The sequence below is a fragment of the Podarcis raffonei genome, chromosome 10 (assembly GCF_027172205.1).
Source record: "Podarcis raffonei isolate rPodRaf1 chromosome 10, rPodRaf1.pri, whole genome shotgun sequence".
In the NCBI taxonomy this organism is placed as follows: Eukaryota; Metazoa; Chordata; class Lepidosauria; order Squamata; family Lacertidae; genus Podarcis; species Podarcis raffonei.
In genome coordinates, this window is record NC_070611.1 from 77,596,417 (window position 1) to 77,616,921 (window position 20,505).

Here is a 20,505-nt window from a genome sequence, read left to right on the forward strand (position 1 = left end):
ATATTTTTTAAAAAATAAAAGTATATAAAAGAGTTTACTCACATTCTGATCACAGAAGGATCCCAGAAGGCAGACTTAGGTTACAAAATATATACACCTGGAATCTATCCCATAAGGAAATAGTTCCTTTGTCCTCTCTTGAAGCCAAGAGAGCATCTCATGCTAAGGAGATGTTGCTTCTTCGAGGAATGGAGTCAGAGAGAGAGAGAGAGAGAGAGAGAGAGAGAGAGAGATGGCTGCCTCCCCTGTGCTATGTTGTTACCTGCACAGGTGAGGTCACACCCACCTCTGGTCACATGTAGAGGAAGTTTGTCCCAGCCCAGGAGGAAACAGGATGTTCTGACTGGCTGGTCCAGACATCCCCTTTTATGCCCACTCTAGGAATGTTGTATTTGACTGCTCTGTGTTTCACACCCCACAGTTCAAACAAAGAGAGATTGCAAGGAGCTCCAAAAAGAGCTCTCCAAACGGGGTGGATGGGCAGTAATTACAGTTCATTGTCAATGAGATCAAAGTGATGCATGTTGGGACAACCCCCCCCCTTAATATGTACAGGCTCATGGGGTCTGAACCGGGTTTCCCTGTGTGCTCTAGGAGACCAGGGGAGAGGGGAGCTGGTCGCAGCAGGAAGGGGAGTCTCCCTGGATGCTTCAGCAGCCGGCCTCCTCTGGGTCTCCTGGCCCCCTCCTCTCCTCCCTCTGAGCCTGACCTGCCAGGTACTTCTCCCCTCCTTAAAATGCTGTTCAGTACTTCTTTCAAGGGTGCAATCAGGGTTCGATTTAGTTTTTGGATAATATTTTGCCGAAAATCCATCCTTGTCCTGGGTTTTTGATTCTTTTATTACTCGTTGGATTTCGTCTTCTTCTATTGGCTCTGCCTGACTTGACTATAAACAATGTTTACTTGGTTCCTGAACTGAAGTTCAATCTGCTGAGTGTTTCGCAGATTGCAAAGAAGGTTTCAAAAGAGTTGGGAAGTTCTCCTTTTGAGAAACTGTTCCATAGAAAACCTTCTGTTGCCCATTTCAAGGTTTTTGGGTCTCATGTGAGGACAGAAGCTCCAGGTGGAGTAAAGAATGCCAGAGGCATTTTTGTGGGGTATGAAAAGGGTCTCTACAGAGTAATTTTGTCTGAATCTGGTCAGGTGATTCTCACAAAATTTCTAGAGAGTGCTCCTGAACAGGAGAGAGTGATAGTACACACATTTCCCACAGAGGACGATTCAGATGATGATGATGATTTTACAGAGTACAGTGGTACTGAGAGTGACAGTGATAGCTCGGAGAGCTCAGTTGTCACAGTCATTGAGAAGAAATCTCACACAATGGATAGGCCTTCACAGGTGAAGGAAGAACCACTGTTTACTATTGGAACTGGTTCTCCAAAGAGTCCAGTGAGTCCAGTGAGCAGAGAAGATCAGCACCTCATACGTAGGTCTGAGAGAGTTACAAAGGGTGCACCTCCCAAGAGGTACTCAAAAGAGTTTGCTAACCTAGCTGTTGCATGTGTTGCTGTTGTACACAACCGAGGACAGGTTGGAGCTGTGTCTAAGTCAGAGACAAAGACACAACAGAGAGTTGCTAGCCAGGGTAATGCAGATGCACTCATTCCTTGGAAGCCAGACAACCAGAGAGGTACACTGGGGAAACCAGTGGCGGGGAGTTCCAAGGGTGGAACTGAAACAACAGGGGAATGTTATGTGTATAACAACTGTTTGTTTTCTTCTCTGGATCACGCTTTGCTTGCCGCAACACGCATTGATTCTTTTGGGGGAGGATGTTACAAAAAAGGAGCAATGCAGAAGCGAGCTCCAGGTGGCTGGGATGCAAAACAGGATGTTGATGTTATGGGACTGTACCGTGGGAACCAGGGACGGTCTATTCAGTGCACTGAGCGCTGGATGTTAGCTCAGAGTGGCACATGACCCTGTACTGGAAGTACATGGGTGGAGTTATTCTCTCTCTGCAGTTGGGATGAGAGAGTACAGACATGATTTCTCTGTACTGCTGGAAAGACAGGAATAAAAGCATGTAAATATATTTCTGTCTGTCTCTTTCCCCTCCCTGGCAGTGGGAGGGGGAGGAATGGTGTGTTCTTCTTCACGTTGGGAAGAATTGCCGATTGGAGACCTCCCCTGGTCTTGCCGGGAGTCGCAGACAGGAGGTCAACAAGGATTCAAGCCGGGCACCTGGAGGGTGGCCAATTCCTCTGAACTTCGCTGGCTTTTGGTTTTTATTGGCTTGAATTCAACATCTTTCACTCTGCACCAACCAATACTCAGCTTTACTTAAGAATACTTTAGCATTTATGTAGCACATTTAAAGCATTACAAAATATAACACATATTATCTCAGTAATCTAAACAACGGCCCTGCAAGGCTGTCCAGTGTTATAATCCCCATGCATACGAAGAGTTGAGTTTGCAGGAAGAGGAGTTTGACTCACATCTCACACTTTGACTGTTACACTACATCATTCCTTGCCCTCCAGATCCTGAAAACAGCTCTGTGAGTTGTCAGAGGACTGCCCCCCATCCTATTCAAAACAAGGCAGCATGGGCAGTAAGCCCTCGTCAGCAACCATTGCCAGAGATGTCTGTATGGGGAACCGTGGGCTGAGCATAACACACGGAGGCAGCTCAGAGGCATCCCTGCTGGTCGCTCGCTCCAAGGGAGGGGACATCCTACCCCAGGCTCTTTCTGTGGGAATGTTTAGGGAGGCAGGAGAGGATATATTGCTTTATGATATCCTTCCTAACTTGCGTTGGCAAGTTCTATAACTTAGCAGAGTTGTTAAACAATCCCTCTTTCAAATTACACAGCAGTTAGCTAGTTGCAGGCTCGTCTGAGCCTCACTATTTAGGATTCCTGGTAAGATCCCTTTTTCTATCCCTCCTAAAAGAATAGACACGACTATCTGATTAAAGTTAACATAAAACTAGTTTACTTACAATCATCCAGTTCACAATAAGATCCCTGAAGGCAGACTTAAGTTACATAACTCTATATATCGACATGAACTATCCCATAAGGGAAATAATCTCAAGTGACTGCAACTGAGCAGTCACTTCTTCCTAACTTGTAGGAACACAAAAAGGAGAAGAAGAAGAGCAGGACATGGAGGCCGTGTGCTCCTCTGTCCAAGAACAGGCCACACCTACATGAAGTGCTGTCGGAGCCAGCCGTTACAAATGGCGCTTATTTAGCATAAAATAAAGACACAGAGAGCCAGCGATATTTCCATGGACGGAGGGCAGCTCATTTCAGACATCTTCTCCCTCTCCGGTCCGTTTTATTATCCTTTGTTCTCTCCAGCCGCATGGCTGCATTCCAGTGTCTCGTGTTACTTCATCCGGCCAAGGCTTAAACCCACCCACACCATATAGGGTCATCACTGCCCAGAGGAAACACAACTCCATTTAAGGTCAATACAATTCTAATACATTGTAAAGCACGGACATGCTGGTCACCGAGGTCAGCAAGGCACCAGGTGGCGCTACAAACCTTTGCTAGGGCTTTATGACTCCCACAAAGTGCCATGCAGAGGAAGTCTGTCCCAGCTCAGGAGGAACTAGCAAGTCTTCTCCTGAGTGACACAAGCATTCCCCAGCATGTGCATTGCAGGAATGTTGCATTTGACTGCAATTTTACACCCCACACCTTCACTACCCAATAATCATTTGCAAGCGTACTTCTTCCAAGGCTCAGTAGTTAAGATTCTGAGCTTGAAAAACAAAACCCCTTAGATTGAAGCATCACCAGAGAAACTTCTTCATGTGCATCTCACACAACATTCCCATCTCCAGTTGGGATCAGCTGAGACCTCAGAAAGAAATCATTGTTTTTTTGGGGGGAGTGGCGTGGAACCATGCCTGAGTCAAAAGATTACAGAGCAAAGACAGCGCCCTATTCACGTTTCATACGAAGTTGGTTTCTTCTCATGAATTGTATCAGCGAGCTTCTTCACAGAATTTCACATCCCCTTATAAAGTCATGTCCAGCGATACCTTCATGCCCAAGCAGTCTCCTGTCTCAGATGCAAGCAATCCCCTTGGCCAGCTACCACTGGACATCCTGCACCTTGCTTTCTTTTGCAAACCTCCCAGCCTCAGCAGTTCAAATTCCAGCCTACGCATGCACTTATGCGCACACACTTGTCGGGAACATGTTCTCTTTTATCCATACCAGATAACTGTCAGCATTTAAAGGGAAAGTAGAAAGATGACAGAGAACAGGATGGAAGATGTTTAAGGGTCAATCCTAGGTACACTTGGAGTGCCATCTTCCCCTCGTCTGCTCAGTCCTGTGCAAAACACACCCAGAGAAGTGGAGTCAGGGGTCAGGACTGCAACATTATTTATGCGTTGGGATTCGGCTGCAGAACTGCAGAGTTCACTAAGCACACTTGCGGGGGGAAAGTTACACTAGCGTCCATCTGGCATATTTCTGGGCAAACATATGCAGGGTTTTATTGCAGGGTCTTCAGTAGTTTAACCCTAAACTAAGGACGCCAAGAATTTTGGTTTGCTCCTTGGCGTATTGAGCTCCAAATTGCTGCTTGACTTCTCATGAAGCAAAGCTGCCACAAAGAACACTTGCCTCAAGGAAGACGGAGCTCACGCCCACCTAACTATATGCTTGCCCTGACGAAGCTAGAAGGTGCTGGTTCCCCCCGCCCCAAAAAAATATTTATTGGTTTTCTCTTGTAATTTTGTTGTTGTTTAGTCGTTTAGTCCTGTCCGACTCTTCGTGACTCCATGGACCAGAGCACGCCAGGCTCTTATAATACATAAACATAAACACAGAAAAGAACATTACATTTAACACAACATAAAAACTGAACAACAATAAAAATGCAAAAGATAAAAGAAGAATTTTTCTTCTTCTTATTCCCTGGTATATTTACATTGCTAGAAGACTTCCTCGACACCTTCCAATCTGAATTTCATCATAACACATATTTAGCAGTTCCCATCATAACACATATTTAGCATCAATATCCTCTTTCATTACAAACTTCTTATCCTTACTTCCAATTGTAATCCATAATAATCATTATTATTGATCTTTCTCTATCTCTTAGCCTCATCTGTTACTTCTAGGAGTTTCTTAATTCATCTTATCGTTTACCGCTTGCTAAATCTTCAGCTCCTGCTTTCAATTACAACAAACAAGGCACAGGAGCCCTGCTTGGGGGGGGGGCACAGGAGGGCAACCTGACAGACAGAGCAACTCAAGAGGCAGCAGCTCAAGTGCATCCCCCCCCCCCCCAGCAGCCAACTCTGCCCCCTCACTTGTTGGCTTGCCTGCCTCCGTTCCGCCCCGTCCTCTTCCCTGCCTGCCTCCTCCAGCCGAGAGCGAGGTGGTAAAGGCGTGGGCACTGGGGCGGCCTGTCCCCACCGCCACCCCTTTGGTTCGCCTCAATTAAATACCCACACCCCAATTAAATACCCAATCATAATACTTCAATTAAAAAATAAAAAACCAGAATAAAAAAGATCAAATTATAGTCCAAATTGTATCCATTAATTTCTTGAGCCTCCCCACGGCCTGGATCTCTGGAGCAGATCTCCACATCTTAGTCCTGCTTCTCCTTGTTGTTTCCATGTTTCCCACATTTTGTTTCCATTTTTCCACATCTCGATATTTGTTGTTTAGTCGTTTAGTCGTGTCTGACTGTTTGTGACCCCCTGGACCAGAGCACGCCAGGCACTCCTGTCTTCCACTGCCTCCCGCAGTTTGGTCAAACTCACGCTGGTAGCTTCGAGAACACTGTTCCACCATCTCGTCCTCCGTCGTCCCCTTCTCCTTGTGCCCTCCATCTTTCCCAACATCAGGGTCTTTTCCAGGGAGTCTTCTCTTCTCATGAGGTGGCCAAAGTCTTGGAGCCTCAGCTTCACGATCTGTCCTTCCAGCGAGCACTCAGGTTTTTTTTTGAAAAATCAATAAAAATGATTAAAAAAAAATAAAATCCACATCCCAGGATATTTCCCCTATCAGCTCTTTTCCACCTGAGCCTCACCCCCATACCTAAAACCCAGACATCCTGCAGTGTGCCAGGATTGTGACTCCTGCCCTCAGCAAACAAAATAGCTCCCCCCCCGATGCTTAGGTGCCCTGAGGGCTGTGCAGGACCCCCAATCCTTGAAATGAAAAAGGGAGGGGCTCAGGAACCCTGAAGGGAGCAGGCGGGGAGGGGGCTGCACAGGATCCAGAAGCTCCTTCTCGCTGATTCCCCCCCCCCATGAAGTTCCTTTAAGACCCCAAGTTGCAGGGGGCAGCCTCACTTGCAGCGAAACAAAATGCAGCTGCCCTGGCCAAGTGGAGCCAGGCTGGGGGGCACCGTGGGGACCCCAGAAATGCGCCCCTAGAAGAAATGTGCCCCCTCTGTCTGAGGCAGCCCTCCTTCTGAAGCACCAAGAGAGTAAACGGACAGTCTCTGAATGGAGAGAAGCAGAAAGCGGAGTCCCCTCAAGATCAGTATTGGGACCTGCGGCTTTTCAACTTGTTCATAAATGATCTAGACTTAGGAGGGAGCAGGGAGGGGCAAAGTTTGCTGATGGCAGTAAATTGTCCCGGGGTACATGAGTGAACGTGGGGCCCCCAGGAGACTTCCCTAGTACCTGCACCCCTCCTTCTCTCTCTTGAAATTAGGCTTGGGGGGAAATCTCCCATTCAATTTCAGTATTTCAAGTTTCTTCAGAACGTGCAGGGTAGGAGGCAGCAAAGTAGTTCTGGTGAAGAAGCAGTGCTTGGAGATCATGCGGTGGGGGGGGGGGACGGAGTTTGGTGCAAAAACCAAAGGTACTTTCATCTAAAATTATACTCACAATTGTGAGGTGTTGCCTTATTTCATTATTATAAAGTTTTACATGCAAACACCAGAACTTCACATATACCTCATGCTTTTAGGAATGATTTCCTACTGAGTTCATTGCTCAGAGTGGACTCTGAGAGGAAGACGTCCCACACTCCATACATCTAAATGGGTTCTCCCATGTGAGAGTCCCTGGATGTTCCTTAAAGACTCCATTATAAATAAAGGACTTTTTGCAGTCTTTTCATTTAAACTGCTTCTCCTCTCTGAGTTTGTTGATGGCTTGAAGGATTTCAACTCTTAAAGTTCTTCCTGTCCATAAGTCTGTTGATTTTGAACTTCCACTAAGAGTGAACCTCTATCTACTTTCCTGATATTTATATGGTTTGTCTTTTGTGTGAGTTTGTTGACAAAAATCAAGGGTTCCACTCTGACTGAAGCTCCTTCCACAGTCCATACCTTTAAATGGTTTCTCCCCTGTGTATCTGCTGATGTTTTCTAAGATTTCTACTCTGAGTGATTTACTGTACTCCATACATTAAAATGCTTTCTCCCCTGTGTGAGTCTGTTGAGTCTGTGAGTCTGTTGATGTTTCCTAAGACATCCACTATTACTAAAACTCTTTTCACACTCCATACATTGAAATGGTTTCTCCCCTGTGTGTGTCTGTTGATGTGTTCTAAGCTTTCCATTATCACCAAAGGTCTTTCCGCACTCCATACATTTAAATGGTTTCTCCCCTGTGTGAGTCCGTTGATGGATATTGAACTGTCCACTCCGACTAAAACTCTTCTCACACTCCATACATTGAAATGGTTTCTCCCCTGTGTGAGTCCGCTGATGTTTTCTAAAGTTTCCATTATCACTAAAGCTCTTTCCACACTCGATACATTTATATGGTTTCTCCCCTGTGTGAGTCCGTTGATGTTTCCTAAGGCTTCCACTATCATTAAAGCTCTTTCCACACTCCATGCATTTAAACGGTTTCTCCCCTGTGTGAATCCGTTGATGTTGTCTAAGGCTTCCACTATAACTAAAGCTCTTTTCACACTCCATACATTTATATGGTATCACCCCTGTGTGAGTCTGTTGACGTCTTCTAAGGCTTCCACTACCACTAAAACTCTTTTCACACTCCGTACACTGAAACGGTTTCTCACCTGTGTGAGTCCGTTGATGTTGTCTAAGGCTTCCACTATAACTAAAGCTCTTTTCACACTCCATGCATTTAAATGGTTTCTCCCTTGTGTGAGTCCGTTGATGTTTCCTAAGGTATCCACTATTACTAAAACTCTTCTCACACTCCATACATTGAAATGGTTTCTCCCCTGTGTGAGTCTGCTGATGTTTTCTAAAGTTTCCATTATCACTAAAGCTCTTTCCACACTCGATACATTTATATGGTTTCTCCCCTGTGTGAGTCCGTTGATGTCTTCTAAGGCTTCCACTATCACTAAAGCTCTTTCCACACTCCATGCATTTAAATGGTTTCTCCCCTGTGTGAATCCGTTGATGTTTTTTAAGGTCTGCATTCTGACTGAAGCTCTTTTCACACTCCATACATTTATATGGTTTCACCCCTGTGTGAGTCTGTTGATGTGTTCTAAGGCTTCCACTACCACTAAAACTCTTTTCACACTCCGTACACTGAAACAGTTTCTCACCTGTGTGAGTCCATTGATGTTGTCTAAGGCTTCCACTATAACTAAAGCTCTTTTCACACTCCATGCATTTAAATGGTTTCTCCCTTGTGTGAGTCCGTTGATGTTTCCTAAGGCATCCACTATTACTAAAACTCTTCTCACACTCCATACATTGAAATGGTTTCTCCCCTGTGTGAGTCCGCTGATGTCTTCTAAAGTTTCCATTATCACTAAAGCTCTTTCGACACTCGATACATTTATATGGTTTCTCCCCTGTGTGAGTCCGTTGATGTCTTCTAAGGCTTCCACTATCACTAAAGCTCTTTCCACACTCCATGCATTTAAATGGTTTCTCCCCTGTGTGGATCCGTTGATGTTTTTTAAGGTCTGCATTCTGACTGAAGCTCTTTTCACACTCCATACATTTATATGGTTTCACACCCTTTGTGCAATTTAAGGTTTCCACTCTGACTGAAGTTCTTCCCACACTCCCTGCACTTAAAACGTTTTCTCTCTCTGTGAGTCCACTGGTGTGTTCTAAGTTTTGCATTGAAAAAGAAGCTCTTTCTGCACTCCATACCTTTAAATGGGTTCTTTCTTTTTTGTGTTCGTTGATGTGAACTATGTTCTTATTCAGTGAAGCATATTCCACATTTCACACATTTTAATGGCTATTCCTAATGAAACGAACGGTGCCCTGTCCCCTGCAATTCTGTCTTCTCCATCACCTTTTTCAGAGTGGGAAGAAAGGAAATCCTGTTTGGGTTTCAGGAAAGAGAACACAGGGGAAAAGGGGCACATCAACCGCCATTAGCACCTTCTCTTATTTCAACATCTCCTACATTCTCCCATGTCCTCCCCATGTTCCCAATTTTTAGGAAATGAAAATGGTAAGGTGTCAAATGGTAGCAATGCATCAGCAACCTTTCATAATCCTCAATAATCTTTAATAACACAGCATGATCTTGTAATACCGTTGTCCTCTGAGACTGCCTTTCAAATCAAGTGGCTGCCCCCATTTCCACCTCTAGATCTTCATGGATCACCTCCACAGTCCCACTGACCTCAGGAGGTCCATATGGACCATTTTGGGAGACCCAGGCCTTCATCTCTTCCAGGGACTGTGGTCTGGGTCAGTCAGAGAACTAGTGACAAGGCTTGGTGCTTGGGGTCAGCTGAATGGGTGCTCAGGGAAGCTCCTGTTCTTGGAGATGGACCTCTGTCTACATGCCTCACATTGCATGGAGAGAGCAGGAGAAGCAGAAGGAAAGCAGCTGGCACATGGGAATCCCAGGCAGAAACACCCACCCCCATTGCTCCTTATAATAATGATGTGCTGCCTGATCCTCTGCTTGTCTTCTGACAGAGGACTATCCTAATCTGGCACTGAAAAGCAGGATATTCAAGGCAAGGAGATAACTGTACTTAATGGTAGGTAGACATATTGGTCAGACACAGTAGAAGTAAAAAAATAAAAAAATAGTCCAGTAGCACCTTAGGGACCAACTAAGTTTCTTCTAGGTATAAGCTTTTGTGTGCATGCACACTTCTTCATATAGTGAAGGGTAGTGTGAGATGGTAGTAGGAGTACCTTTCTGAGAAAAACCCCCACCCCACCCTCCCACGATATACAAGGCTCTGGTGACATCTGTGTCAGTCACAGACAGACAGAAAGGGCTGAACTCCTCAATGCCTTCTTTGCCTCAGTCTTCTCCGATAAAGAAAACAATGCCCGACCTGAAGAATTTGGAGCAAATGATTCAGCAGAGGAAACACAGCCCAGAATAACTAAGGAGATAGTACAAGAATACTTGGCTAGTCTAGATGTATTCAAGTCTCCAGGGCCAGATGAACTGCATCCAAGAGTATTAAAAGAACTGGCAGATGTGATTTCAGAACCACTGGCAGTCATCTTTGAGAATTCCTGGAGAACAGGCGAAGTCCCGGCAGACTGGAGGAGGGCAAATGTTGTCCCTATTTTCAAAAAGGGGAAAAGAGAGGACCCAAATAATTACCGCCCAGTCAGTCTGACATCAATACCAGGGAAGATTCTGGAGCAGATCATTAAGCAAACAGTCTGTGAGCACCTGGAAAGGAATGCTGTGATCACCAATAGTCAGCATGGATTTCTGAAAAATAAGTCATGTCAGACTAACCTGATCTCGTTTTTTGACAGAATTACAAGCCTGGTAGATGAAGGGAACGCAGTGGATGTAGCCTACCTTGATTTCAGCAAGGCATTTGACAAGGTGCCCCATGATATTCTTGTAAAGAAGCTGGTAAAATGCGGTCTTGACTATGCTACCACTCAGTGGATTTGTAACTGGCTGACTGACCGAACCCAAAGGGTGCTCATCAATGGTTCCTCTTCATCCTGGAGAAGAGTGACTAGTGGGGTGCCACAGGGTTCTGTCTTGGGCCCGGTCTTATTCAACATCTTTATCAACGACTTGGATGATGGACTCAAGGGCATCCTGATCAAATTTGCAGATGACACCAAACTGGGAGGGGTGGCTAACACCCCAGAGGACAGGAACACACTTCAAAACGACCTTGACAGATTAGAGAACTGGGCCAAAACAAACAAGATGAATTTTAACAGGGAGAAATGTAAAGTATTGCACTTGGGCAAAAAAAATGAGAGGCACAAATACAAGATGGGTGACACCTGGCTTGAGAGCACTACATGTGAAAAGGATCTAGGAGTCTTGGTTGACCACAAACTTGACATGAGCCAACAGTGTGACGCGGCAGCTAAAAAAGCCAATGCAATTCTGGGCTGCATCAATAGGAGTATCGCATCTAGATCAAGGGAAGTAATAGTGCCACTGTATTCTGCTCTGGTCAGACCTCACCTGGAGTACTGTGTCCAGTTCTGGGCACCACAGTTCAAGAAGGACATTGACAAACTGGAACGTGTCCAGAGGAGGGCAACCAAAATGGTCAAAGGCCTGGAAACGATGCCTTATGAGGAACGGCTAAGGGAGCTGGGCATGTTTAGCCTGGAGAAGAGGAGGTTAAGGGGTGATATGATAGCCATGTTCAAATATATAAAAGGATGTCACATAGAGGAGGGAGAAAGGTTGTTTTCTGCTGCTCCAGAGAAGCGGACACGGAGCAATGGATCCAAACTACAAGAAAGAAGATTCCACCTAAACATTAGGAAGAACTTCCTGACAGTAAGAGCTGTTCGACAGTGGAATTTGCTGCCAAGGAGTGTGGTGGAGTCTCCTTCTTTGGAGGTCTTTAAGCAGAGGCTTGACAACCATATGTCAGGAGTGCTCTGATGGTGTTTCCTGCTTGGCAGGGGGTTGGACTCGATGGCCCTTGTGGTCTCTTCCAACTCTATGATTCTATGATTCTATGATTCTATGATTCTGTATCTGAAGAAGTGTGCATGCAGACCAAAGCTTATATCTAGAACAATCATAGTTGGTCCCTAAGGTGCTACTGGACTATTTTTTTAATTTTTTATTTCAACTGTGTCAGACCAATACGGCTCCCTACCTGAATCTAGATGTCATGGGGTGTTGGGGAGCAGTAGTTCCTTTGGTGGGGGACATGTCCTGCACCTCCTGGGGTCATTTTTCCACCCTTGGTCCCCACCCTGCACTCAGCTCTCACCTGTGGCTTCCAGAAGCTGTCAGCATGCAACAGGGGTTCAAGCAACGGCTTCAACCGGCCGGCTAAACCAGGTGAAGAAAGCTGATGGGTCTCAAATCCTTGGGGGGCTGGGGAATTCTGCTGGACCTGAAGTCGAGCCCTGGTGGATGGAGAGGAGGAGAACAACCGTGAATCCCACAGTCCAGAAGGCAGATTCTGCCCGTGCGGAAGAGGAAAGTGAAGGGCAGGTGGGGCACGTCCACCTGGAGGCTTGTTATCTAGTCCCAGGGTTACTCTGACCTTGAATTATATATAAATTACAGTATTGAAATGCGCCTGCTCCCACTTCCTATTCTGATATTACTCTACTCTGCTTGGCTGTTTTTTACTTGAGTGCTGTTTTGGTATGCTAAGTCAGGGTTTTACTGTGAGTTACATTTTTCCTATTTTTTTGGATCCTGTTATGCTTCTCTGTTTTCAGTAATAAATTTCTCAGATGAATTATTATTTTTCTGCCTCTGAGTGTTTTCTCCTACTCTGCTAACTATACATCGATCATTATGGAGGAGCAAGACCTGCAACCTAAAGCCCTGATCAGCCTCGGCCCTGTGGACCTGAAGGAGCATCTTCACCCCCATCGTTCAGTCCGGACAGGGAGGTCCGCCTCTGAGGGTCTTCTGCTGGTTCCCTTGCTGTTAGAAGTGAAGTTCCAGGGAACCAGGCAGAGGGCCTCCTGCCCCATGGAATGCCCTCCCTTCAGAGGGCAAGGAAACAGGCAACTATCTGACATTTAGAAGACAGCTGTATCAGGAGGTTTTTAATTTTTGGTTGTTTTACTGTCTTGTATATGTACTGTAGGGACGCGGGTGGCGTTGTGGGTTAAACCCCAGAGCTTAGGACTTGCTGATCAGAAGGTCGGCGGTTCGAATCCCTGCAACAGGATGAGCTCCTATTGCTCGGTCCCTGCTCCTGCCAACCTAGCAGTTCGAAAGCACATCAAAGTGCAAGTAGATAAATAGGTACCACTCCGGCAGGAAGGTAGACGGTGTTTCCGTGCGCTGCTCTGGTTCGCCAGAAGCAGCTTAGTCATGCTGGCCACACGACCCGGAAGCTGTACACCGGCTCCCTCGGCCAATAAAGCGAGATGAGTGCCGCAACCCCAGAGTTGGCTGCAACTGGACCTTCCGGTCAGGGGTCCCTTTACCTTTACCTATATGTACTGTAAGCTGCCCAGAGTGGTTGGGGGGAAGATACTAATAGTATAAAGTCTAGAGAGGTACCTCGGGTTACAGGCGCTTCAGGTTACAGACTCTGTTAACCCAGAAATAGTACCTTTTGTTAAGTACTTTGCTTCAGGATGAGAACAGAAATCCTGCTCTGGTGTGTAGGGATATCGTGGAGTGGGGAGTGGGGTCTGGAGGGAGCACACTTCCCCACCAGCAGGCAGCCACGGTCGGCCTGCACGCGTGACCTTGGGGTGCAGGGCAACCCCCCCGCCAGACAAGCCACAGCTGTCTGTACATCGTTCCACCTCTGCCTGACCTTTCGCGATCTCAGCAGTTTGTGGTGTCCTGTCTGTAACCCTTTTCCAGGAGACGTTTGTCTCCATTCGTCATACATTGAGCAAGGGGGAAATGACGCTGTGGAACAGGTGCCAAAATAACTTTGTACCACCCCACGATTTTGGGACGGAAGATGTGTAAAGGTCACAGCCCAAAAATGTATTTGTGTCAATAAAAGGAGGCTCCACAGGAATGGCAGTAGCTCGCTTCAGCCCACCTGTGCGCAGCTCACATGATGATCAACACCTGTCTTGGGCCTTCACTTCACTGGTGGCGCGGCGGCAGCAGGAGGCCCCATTAGCTAAAGTGGTGCTTCAAGTTAAGAACAGTTTCAGATTAAGAACGGAGCTGCAGAACGAATTCAGTTCTTAACCTGAGGTACCACTGTACTATTATTATTATCTTGTGATTTTTTGTAGTTATTTTGGAATTCGTACTGCAATATCAGCTCATGAAATGTCATGGGTGGAGAAAATAACAGGGTTGCCATAAACGATAATCCCACCCAGGAACACTCATTCACATACAGTCTATAAATTTGGGGATGTCACACACCTCACCTGTGCTAATATTGGCAGTCTTTGGCCTGCACAGGCACACCCGGTGTGTAGAGCCTCCAGCCCCAGGCACTGTCTATCATGAAAATGGGTCCTTTGACTGGGAAGATTCATGCAGTCACTGTCATTGGATGCTGAAGGATTGTATCTCAGCTTGTCAGTCACTCTGAATTTGCCTACAAAGAATAAGAGGAACAGAAATGCTTTTGAGGTGCAACTTCTGTATCGATCCTGAGAGCCATTCCATGGACTCTGCACCCCTGTTTCTGATGACAGGTGTACATTATCCTCATCCTCAGCGGAAAAGACAATAAAGATGGAAGCCTGAAAGAGAGGAAAAGGTTTCTGGCTGCTTCCTGGGTGGGATTGCGGAAACCAAGAGCCGCTTCCGAGAAGGCCCCTCCTCTCCCCTCTTCCTCTCGGGATTTCCTCTCCTCTCCAGGGGACCAAGGAATGGACTGGGCAGAATCGCTGCGTCTGGACAGGGCAGGGGCTTATGGGGTGGGAAGAGGATGGAGACTGCAGGATGGAAGGGTGGGGGGAACAGGACCCCCACTTTCCAGGGATCCCTCTCTGGTCGCCTTGAAGGGGGGTGTCGATTGCTTGGCGGGAGGGAGAAACCAAGGCGGCCCCTCCGGAGATTCATCGTGGGCGTCATGATGGAGATGTCTCCCCAAAGACTGGTCTTCCTATCTCCCCACCCACCCTGCCAATGCTGCGCTTCCCTGCCTAGGGGACGCCCCCCTCCCTTCTCCGCCCACTTCCATGACCCCCTCTCTTTCTCCCGGAGTCTCCCCTGCACCCAGAGGCTTCCTTGGCACCACTCACCCCACGTCCTGCGCCCCCATCTCTCCATCCTAGGGCCCCCCCAAGAACAGGAGCAAGGGAGGGACAGGGGGTCTCTATCCAGGCGTCTCTCGCGCCCCTTAACCCTTTCATGGGACGCGCGGAGCCAGGGGAAACCGGGCGAGGGGTCCGCCCTGCGAGGAAAGCCCCCTTCGCAGCACGCGTGCCGGGATCCAGGCCCCACGGAAGGCGCTTGGGGAAGCTGGAGGGGTCTCTGGGTCCTCGTCTCTTCCTCTCCCCACCCTAGGCCCCCTTCCTCTCTCCTGGAGTCTCCTCTGCACCTAGAGGCCCCCTTGGCTCACCCCTCGCCGTGCGCCCCCCATCTCTCCGTCCCTATTGCCCCCCCAAGACGAGCCGGAGAGGGACAGGGGGGTCTCTATCCAGGCGCTTCCTGCACCCCTTAACCCTTTCCTGGCCCGCTTCTCCGCGCCCAAGGGAGTCCTCGTGGGTGCGCGCCCCATCTCCGCCTCTTCGCAGCCCGCGTGCCGGGATCCAGGCCCCACGGAAGGCGCTTGGGGGAGCTGGAGGGGTCTCTGGGTCCTTTTCTCCCCTCTCCCCCCCCCCGCGACCCCTTTACCTCTTTGTCTTCGCTCCCGATTCTCCTTTCCTTTCCTGCAGCATCGAAAGCCGCCCCCCCTAGATCTACGGGGCAGAGCAGCAATCCGGAGTGGAAGCTCCACGTCCTGGAGAAGAAGGCAGGGTGGGAGGGGGCTCACACACCCCATTCCTGGGACAGAAGAGCCGGATTGGAGGAGGAGGAGGAAGGGGTGAGACGTTTGGGGGCGGGATCTGGGCTTGTGGGGGCGGGGTGAGAGGAGGATGTGCCGGGAGGGGAGGGAAAGTATTGAGGGGGGAGAGGAAGGTTTCCCCCCTCCCCTTTTCCTTTAGTGGATCAGGAGAGCGGGGGAGGGGCTGATCCCGGAGATCCAAAGTGGGTCCCGTCCCGGCCACAAGGTTTGCATTGCAACACCCTCCCGCCCCCCACCCCACGAGCTTAGATCCCTCCGTGTTTTAGGTCTTTGCGCTGTTCAAACCAGGAACGGGGGGGGCAGCTAAACGACTCCCCCCAAATCCCAGCTCCCCACCCCAGCCTCTGACTAAGCCCAGGACAAGGACCGTGGACACAGGCCCCGTCCATGCACAACAGCCAAGAGGCTCAGAAAAGCAGCCGATACAATTGGAGCCAGAAGCGGATACCGTGAATCGGACTGTTTCCTCGACTATCCAATATAGAAAGCTGAAGAAACGACAAATAATCGCCAAAATTCCGGTTTCCTTGCTTCCAATGTCTAATGACTCCTCTCCAATTAGGGGATCCAGGGCTCCCCCTGACTCCATAATCCCTTAGGAGGCAGGAGGCCATCAAGGGCAGCGCATTCCCCAGACAGAAATCCATCGGGATGGCGGGTTGAATCCTGATACTTTGAAGGGAGAAGGGCAGGAAAGCCTTTCAGCTGGGGGATGGGTAAATACTATTACGTTCTTTGGGGAAGAGGGCAGTTAAAAGGTTTGGGAAATTGGGGTTATTGACCGTGTGGGTGACAGGTGTTAACGGAGAAATCTGTGGATGTTGCGGACATGTTGCTACGCTTTGGGGGTTATGGCTGCTTTGTGTCCAGTCTCCCCCCCTTTGATAGTCCTTCCCTCATGGTGTAAAATAAAAGTGGAACGGTGCAGATCCGATGTATGGCTGATTTTCTATGAATTTATAACAGAAGCATTGCATATGTCGTGTGTGTGTGTGTGTGTGTGTGTGTGTGTGTGTGGTGTGTGGTGTTTGTACAAACTGAATGATGGGGGGGGGTGTTTCCTGCCACACATGAATCCCAATCCCAAAGAAGGGCAGTGCCAAAGAATGCTCCAACTACCGCACAATTGCACTCATTTCACACGCTAGCAAGGTTATGCTTAAAATGCTACAAGGCAGGCTTAAGCAGTATGTGGACCGAGAACTCCCAGAAGTGCAAGCTGGATTTCGAAGGGGCAGAGGAACCAGAGACCAAATTGCAAACATGCGCTGGATTATGGAGAAAGCTAGAGAGTTCCAGAAAGACATCTACTTCTGCTTCATTGACTATGCAAAAGCCTTTGACTGTGTCGACCACAGCAAACTATGGCAAGTTCTTAAATAAATGGGAGTGCCTGATCACCTCATCTGTCTCCTAAGAAATCTCTATGTGGGACAAAAAGCTACAGTGAGAACTGGATATGGAACAACTGATTGGTTCAAAATTGGAAAAGGCAAGGCTGTATATTCTCTCCCTGCTTATTTAAGGTTGATGCAGAATTCATCATGCGAAAGGCTGGACTGGATAAATCCTGTAATAAAAAAATTAAGGTCTTATATAAATAATAAATGTTCATAAATGTACCAATCAAGCACATACATAGATATGTGGACCACATGTCTGGAGCAGCACAGCAAGACCGCCCTGAAACCATTTTGACTCCCAAACTGACCAAATGTTTTCTCTGCAAGGAGGGACGGGGTGAGGGAACCTTCCCATTGTCTCAGGAATTGGGAAATCACCATCTCAAAGGAATGGCCAGACTACCAGGAAAGGGAATCAGATATGGCAATATCAGATAACCTGGCAGACAGGAAAAATGACAACATTCCAATTTCTGTTGTAGACCACCTTTTTTGTGATGTAGGTATGATGTTTGGGGGGGGGTCTTGGGTTACACCCTTCTGTGATGTATGGAGGGGTGGTCTGGAGCTCCAGGGCAGGGAATTTAAAATGTCTATATAAGGACAGGCACGCCTTGGTTCAGGGTCCCTCTCAGGGGAGCACCCTGTTGCAACAGATCAATAGAGATCAGGCTTACTAGCTGCTTTGCTTCTCAATAGTCTCTGGATGTCTCTGTTATTTCCTCCTACCAATGGAGAACCAACAAGGGACTCTATAAAGGGCTCTTGTGTCCCCCATAAGGGAAGAAGGGCAGGTTTGTTTACAACAGATGGCACCCCAGATGGGACCTTCGGTTGGCCGGATTCTGGGATCAAGGAAGGACTGGTGATCCAGTGTGCACCAGGCCATTTGCTAAGAGGAGCCACCAGTCCTCTAGTGACCCCAGGGTCTGGAAAGAACTGGAGTTCCAGCGGGGCTAACCAGAGGAAGCAACCCTTGATCAGGCCGGCCACAAATTTATTTATTTTTTTGAAATAATCTTTATTGATTTAAATTACACACACATATAAAGAATTTACAATCTCATACTGCAAAAAAAAAAGAAAATTAAAGAAAAAACAATGAAGAAAAAAGGAAAGAAGAAAATACAGAAAAAGAAAGAAAAAGCAGATTTACGTGCATAAAAAAACTTAATCTTCCTAATTAAATAAAAAAGACTTCTGACAAAAGGAGTCTTCCAATCATTCTCATTGTACTGTGTATACTGCCGTTGTTGTTTTTTCACACAGTTTCATATTCTTTAATATTGTTCCCGTCTACTCCACAAACAGTATTTGTTGTGTTTACAAGTATCACTCAAGTTCTGCTAATATGGTGTGGTTGGTACAATATGATCTTATATAATCCTTAAATATTCTCCCTTCTCCAAGTATTTTCTGGTTCAGTACTCCTCTGACTCTTCCCATGTTTTGCTAGTTGTAAATATTCTAACATGAGTATATGGCTTCTCTTGGTGATGTCCACAAGGGTATTTTTGGCTCAAGTAGTCCTTTATATTTATTCCAGATTTTATATCACGATGTTCTTATCACATGGCTCAAAAATCCCCTGTGGACCTTCACTTTTCCATATATTAAAGAAGCGTGCCATCCAGACCGATTCTCGTGGCCTTCCAAGTCTAATAGGTCCGTATCTTTTAGTGTAATCCAGTCTTTTATCCAAACCAATCCTGCCGCCGCATGGTAGAATTCCAAATCTGGCAATGCAAAACCACCTCTCTCCTTTTGATCTGTTAATAACTGGTGTTTAATTCTCGGTTTCTTTCCACTCCATATAAATCTAGATATTTCCCTTTTCCACTCCTTAAAACAATTCATTCCTCCTAAAATGGGCATTGTTTGGAATAAGAAAATCATTTTGGGGAGGATATTCATTTTCACAACCGAGACTCTTCCCCAGAGTGAGAGATGGAGTTTGGTCCAGGTTTCCATATATTTTTTTAAAAAATTCTTTCCATACTTTACTAGAATCATCCTCACATATATTTATACTTTTATTTGAAATCCAGATCCCTAGGTAGTTAACCTTATTTTTAATTTCCAGGCCTGTTTTTTCTTGAAGTTCTTTTTTCCCTTCCATTGTGAGGCTTTTTGTCAGTAATTTAGTTTTTTGGTAGTTTATTTTCAGCCCCAGGCCGGCCATAAATTAATCTAGTAAAAGACCCCGGGGTGCCCAGGAGCAGCGCATGCGGACGTGAGTCTAGGAATGGAGAAGATTGTGGGCGGGATTCTCTGAAACACCCAGTAACCCAGATTCTCATCCTTTGCTGTCTCTTTTGCTTACGGTCTTCACTCCCAGCCTTCCTGGCAAGAGGTAGCGAGGAGGGGGAGGGGAGAACGGGAGAGTTGGGGTTCTGCAATTAGAGAGGCAATGAACTGCAAGGGGAGAACGCCAATCAAAGCTCTCATTCCCTGTCGGGGAACCTGAGATCTGAAACATTTCCTTTTGCCCAAGGAAGACGCCCCAAGGCTGGTCCAAGTGGCCACTTTGGATAGCAAGGGACTTGGGCTTGGTTTCCAATTTCTCTTTTTCTCCTAAATGCAGCTGCACCGGCAGCACCAGGATCCGGAAGGAAGTGACTGGTGCGCGTAAGAGCGCAAGGGCGTTTACAGCTCCTTTCCGTTCTCTATGGAGCAGCCGGATTTGGCACTGGGCTGCCAGGCGTCCAATGGAAAGGGACTCTTTTCCCTAGCATGTAAGAGGCAGAAAAGGTTGCTGGGACCCCATGGTAAGTAAAGGGAGGGAGAAGGACTTTGTAGCGTCCTTCGTAGAGAAGACGAACGACTCTCAGGTCAGGAAAGACCTGGGAAAAGGGTAACGGGTTTTTGTTCTGGTTGAAAAATGGGATCCCCACATTCTAGGAGTTCTAACCACCAAACTCAAAGGCATGTGCTGGTCGCAGCAGGAGGGGGGTCTCCCTGGTTGCTTCAGCATCTGGCTTCTTCTGGGTCTCCTGGCCCCCTCCTCTCCTCGCTCTGAGCCTGAACTGCTCTCTGTCCCAGCCTCTTCCTGCTCCCCAAACCCTGTTTCCTCCTCAGCTTGCAACACCTCCCCTCCCGTTCTGCTCCCTTTTCTCCCTCTTTTTGCTCATCCCACCACAAGTCCCCAGGATCTAAGCCTTCTGCCCTTGTGGGTCCCCCAACTGGTGCCTCCCGCCCCTCACCAACCAGTCCATGACAACAACAGCAGCCACAGCACTGTGGTCCTCTGGTAGGAAAACTCCCGAGTAGCATGATTGAAGCAACACTTCTGGAACTATGGAAAAATACTCTCTTTCCCAAACCCTG

The 20,505-nt window shown here is 47.4% G+C and overlaps 4 protein-coding genes across 5 annotated transcripts in view; 2 read left to right on the forward strand and 2 right to left on the reverse strand.

Moving 5' to 3' along the window:
- Nucleotides 1-20,505, forward strand: part of LOC128421704 (zinc finger protein 271-like) — a 279,246-nt gene that overhangs the window by 171,412 nt on the left and 87,329 nt on the right. The window lies entirely within an intron of this gene.
- Nucleotides 1-20,505, forward strand: part of LOC128421711 (zinc finger protein 883-like) — a 112,686-nt gene that overhangs the window by 10,240 nt on the left and 81,941 nt on the right. The gene's annotated exons all lie outside the window — the stretch shown is intronic.
- LOC128421732 (zinc finger protein 709-like) lies at nt 6,712-8,886 on the reverse strand. The gene is made up of 2 exons (XM_053404896.1): nt 7,538-8,886; nt 6,712-7,274 (listed from the first exon to the last, which is right to left on the reverse strand). Exons 1-2 carry the CDS (start codon nt 8,877-8,879, stop codon nt 7,174-7,176), a joined length of 1,443 nt encoding a protein of 480 aa, XP_053260871.1. The 5' UTR covers nt 8,880-8,886; the 3' UTR covers nt 6,712-7,173.
- LOC128421769 (zinc finger protein 850-like) overlaps nt 18,747-20,505 on the reverse strand; it is a 54,278-nt gene continuing 52,519 nt past the window's right edge. Inside the window, exon 5 of the mRNA XM_053404953.1 lies at nt 18,747-19,906. The gene's annotated coding sequence lies outside the window, so the exon portion shown is untranslated. The remainder of the gene's footprint in view (nt 19,907-20,505) is intronic.

Excerpts from the sequence above, each read along its gene's own strand:
- LOC128421732 (XM_053404896.1), bottom strand. The coding sequence starts at position 8,879 with ATGGAGTGTGAAAAGAGCTTCAGTCAGAATGCAGACCTTAAAAAACAT. Across the intron at positions 7,275-7,537 it reads AGGGGAGAAACCATTTAAAT|GTATGGACTGTGGAAGGAGC; the intron begins GTATGGAGTGCG and ends AACCATTTAAAG.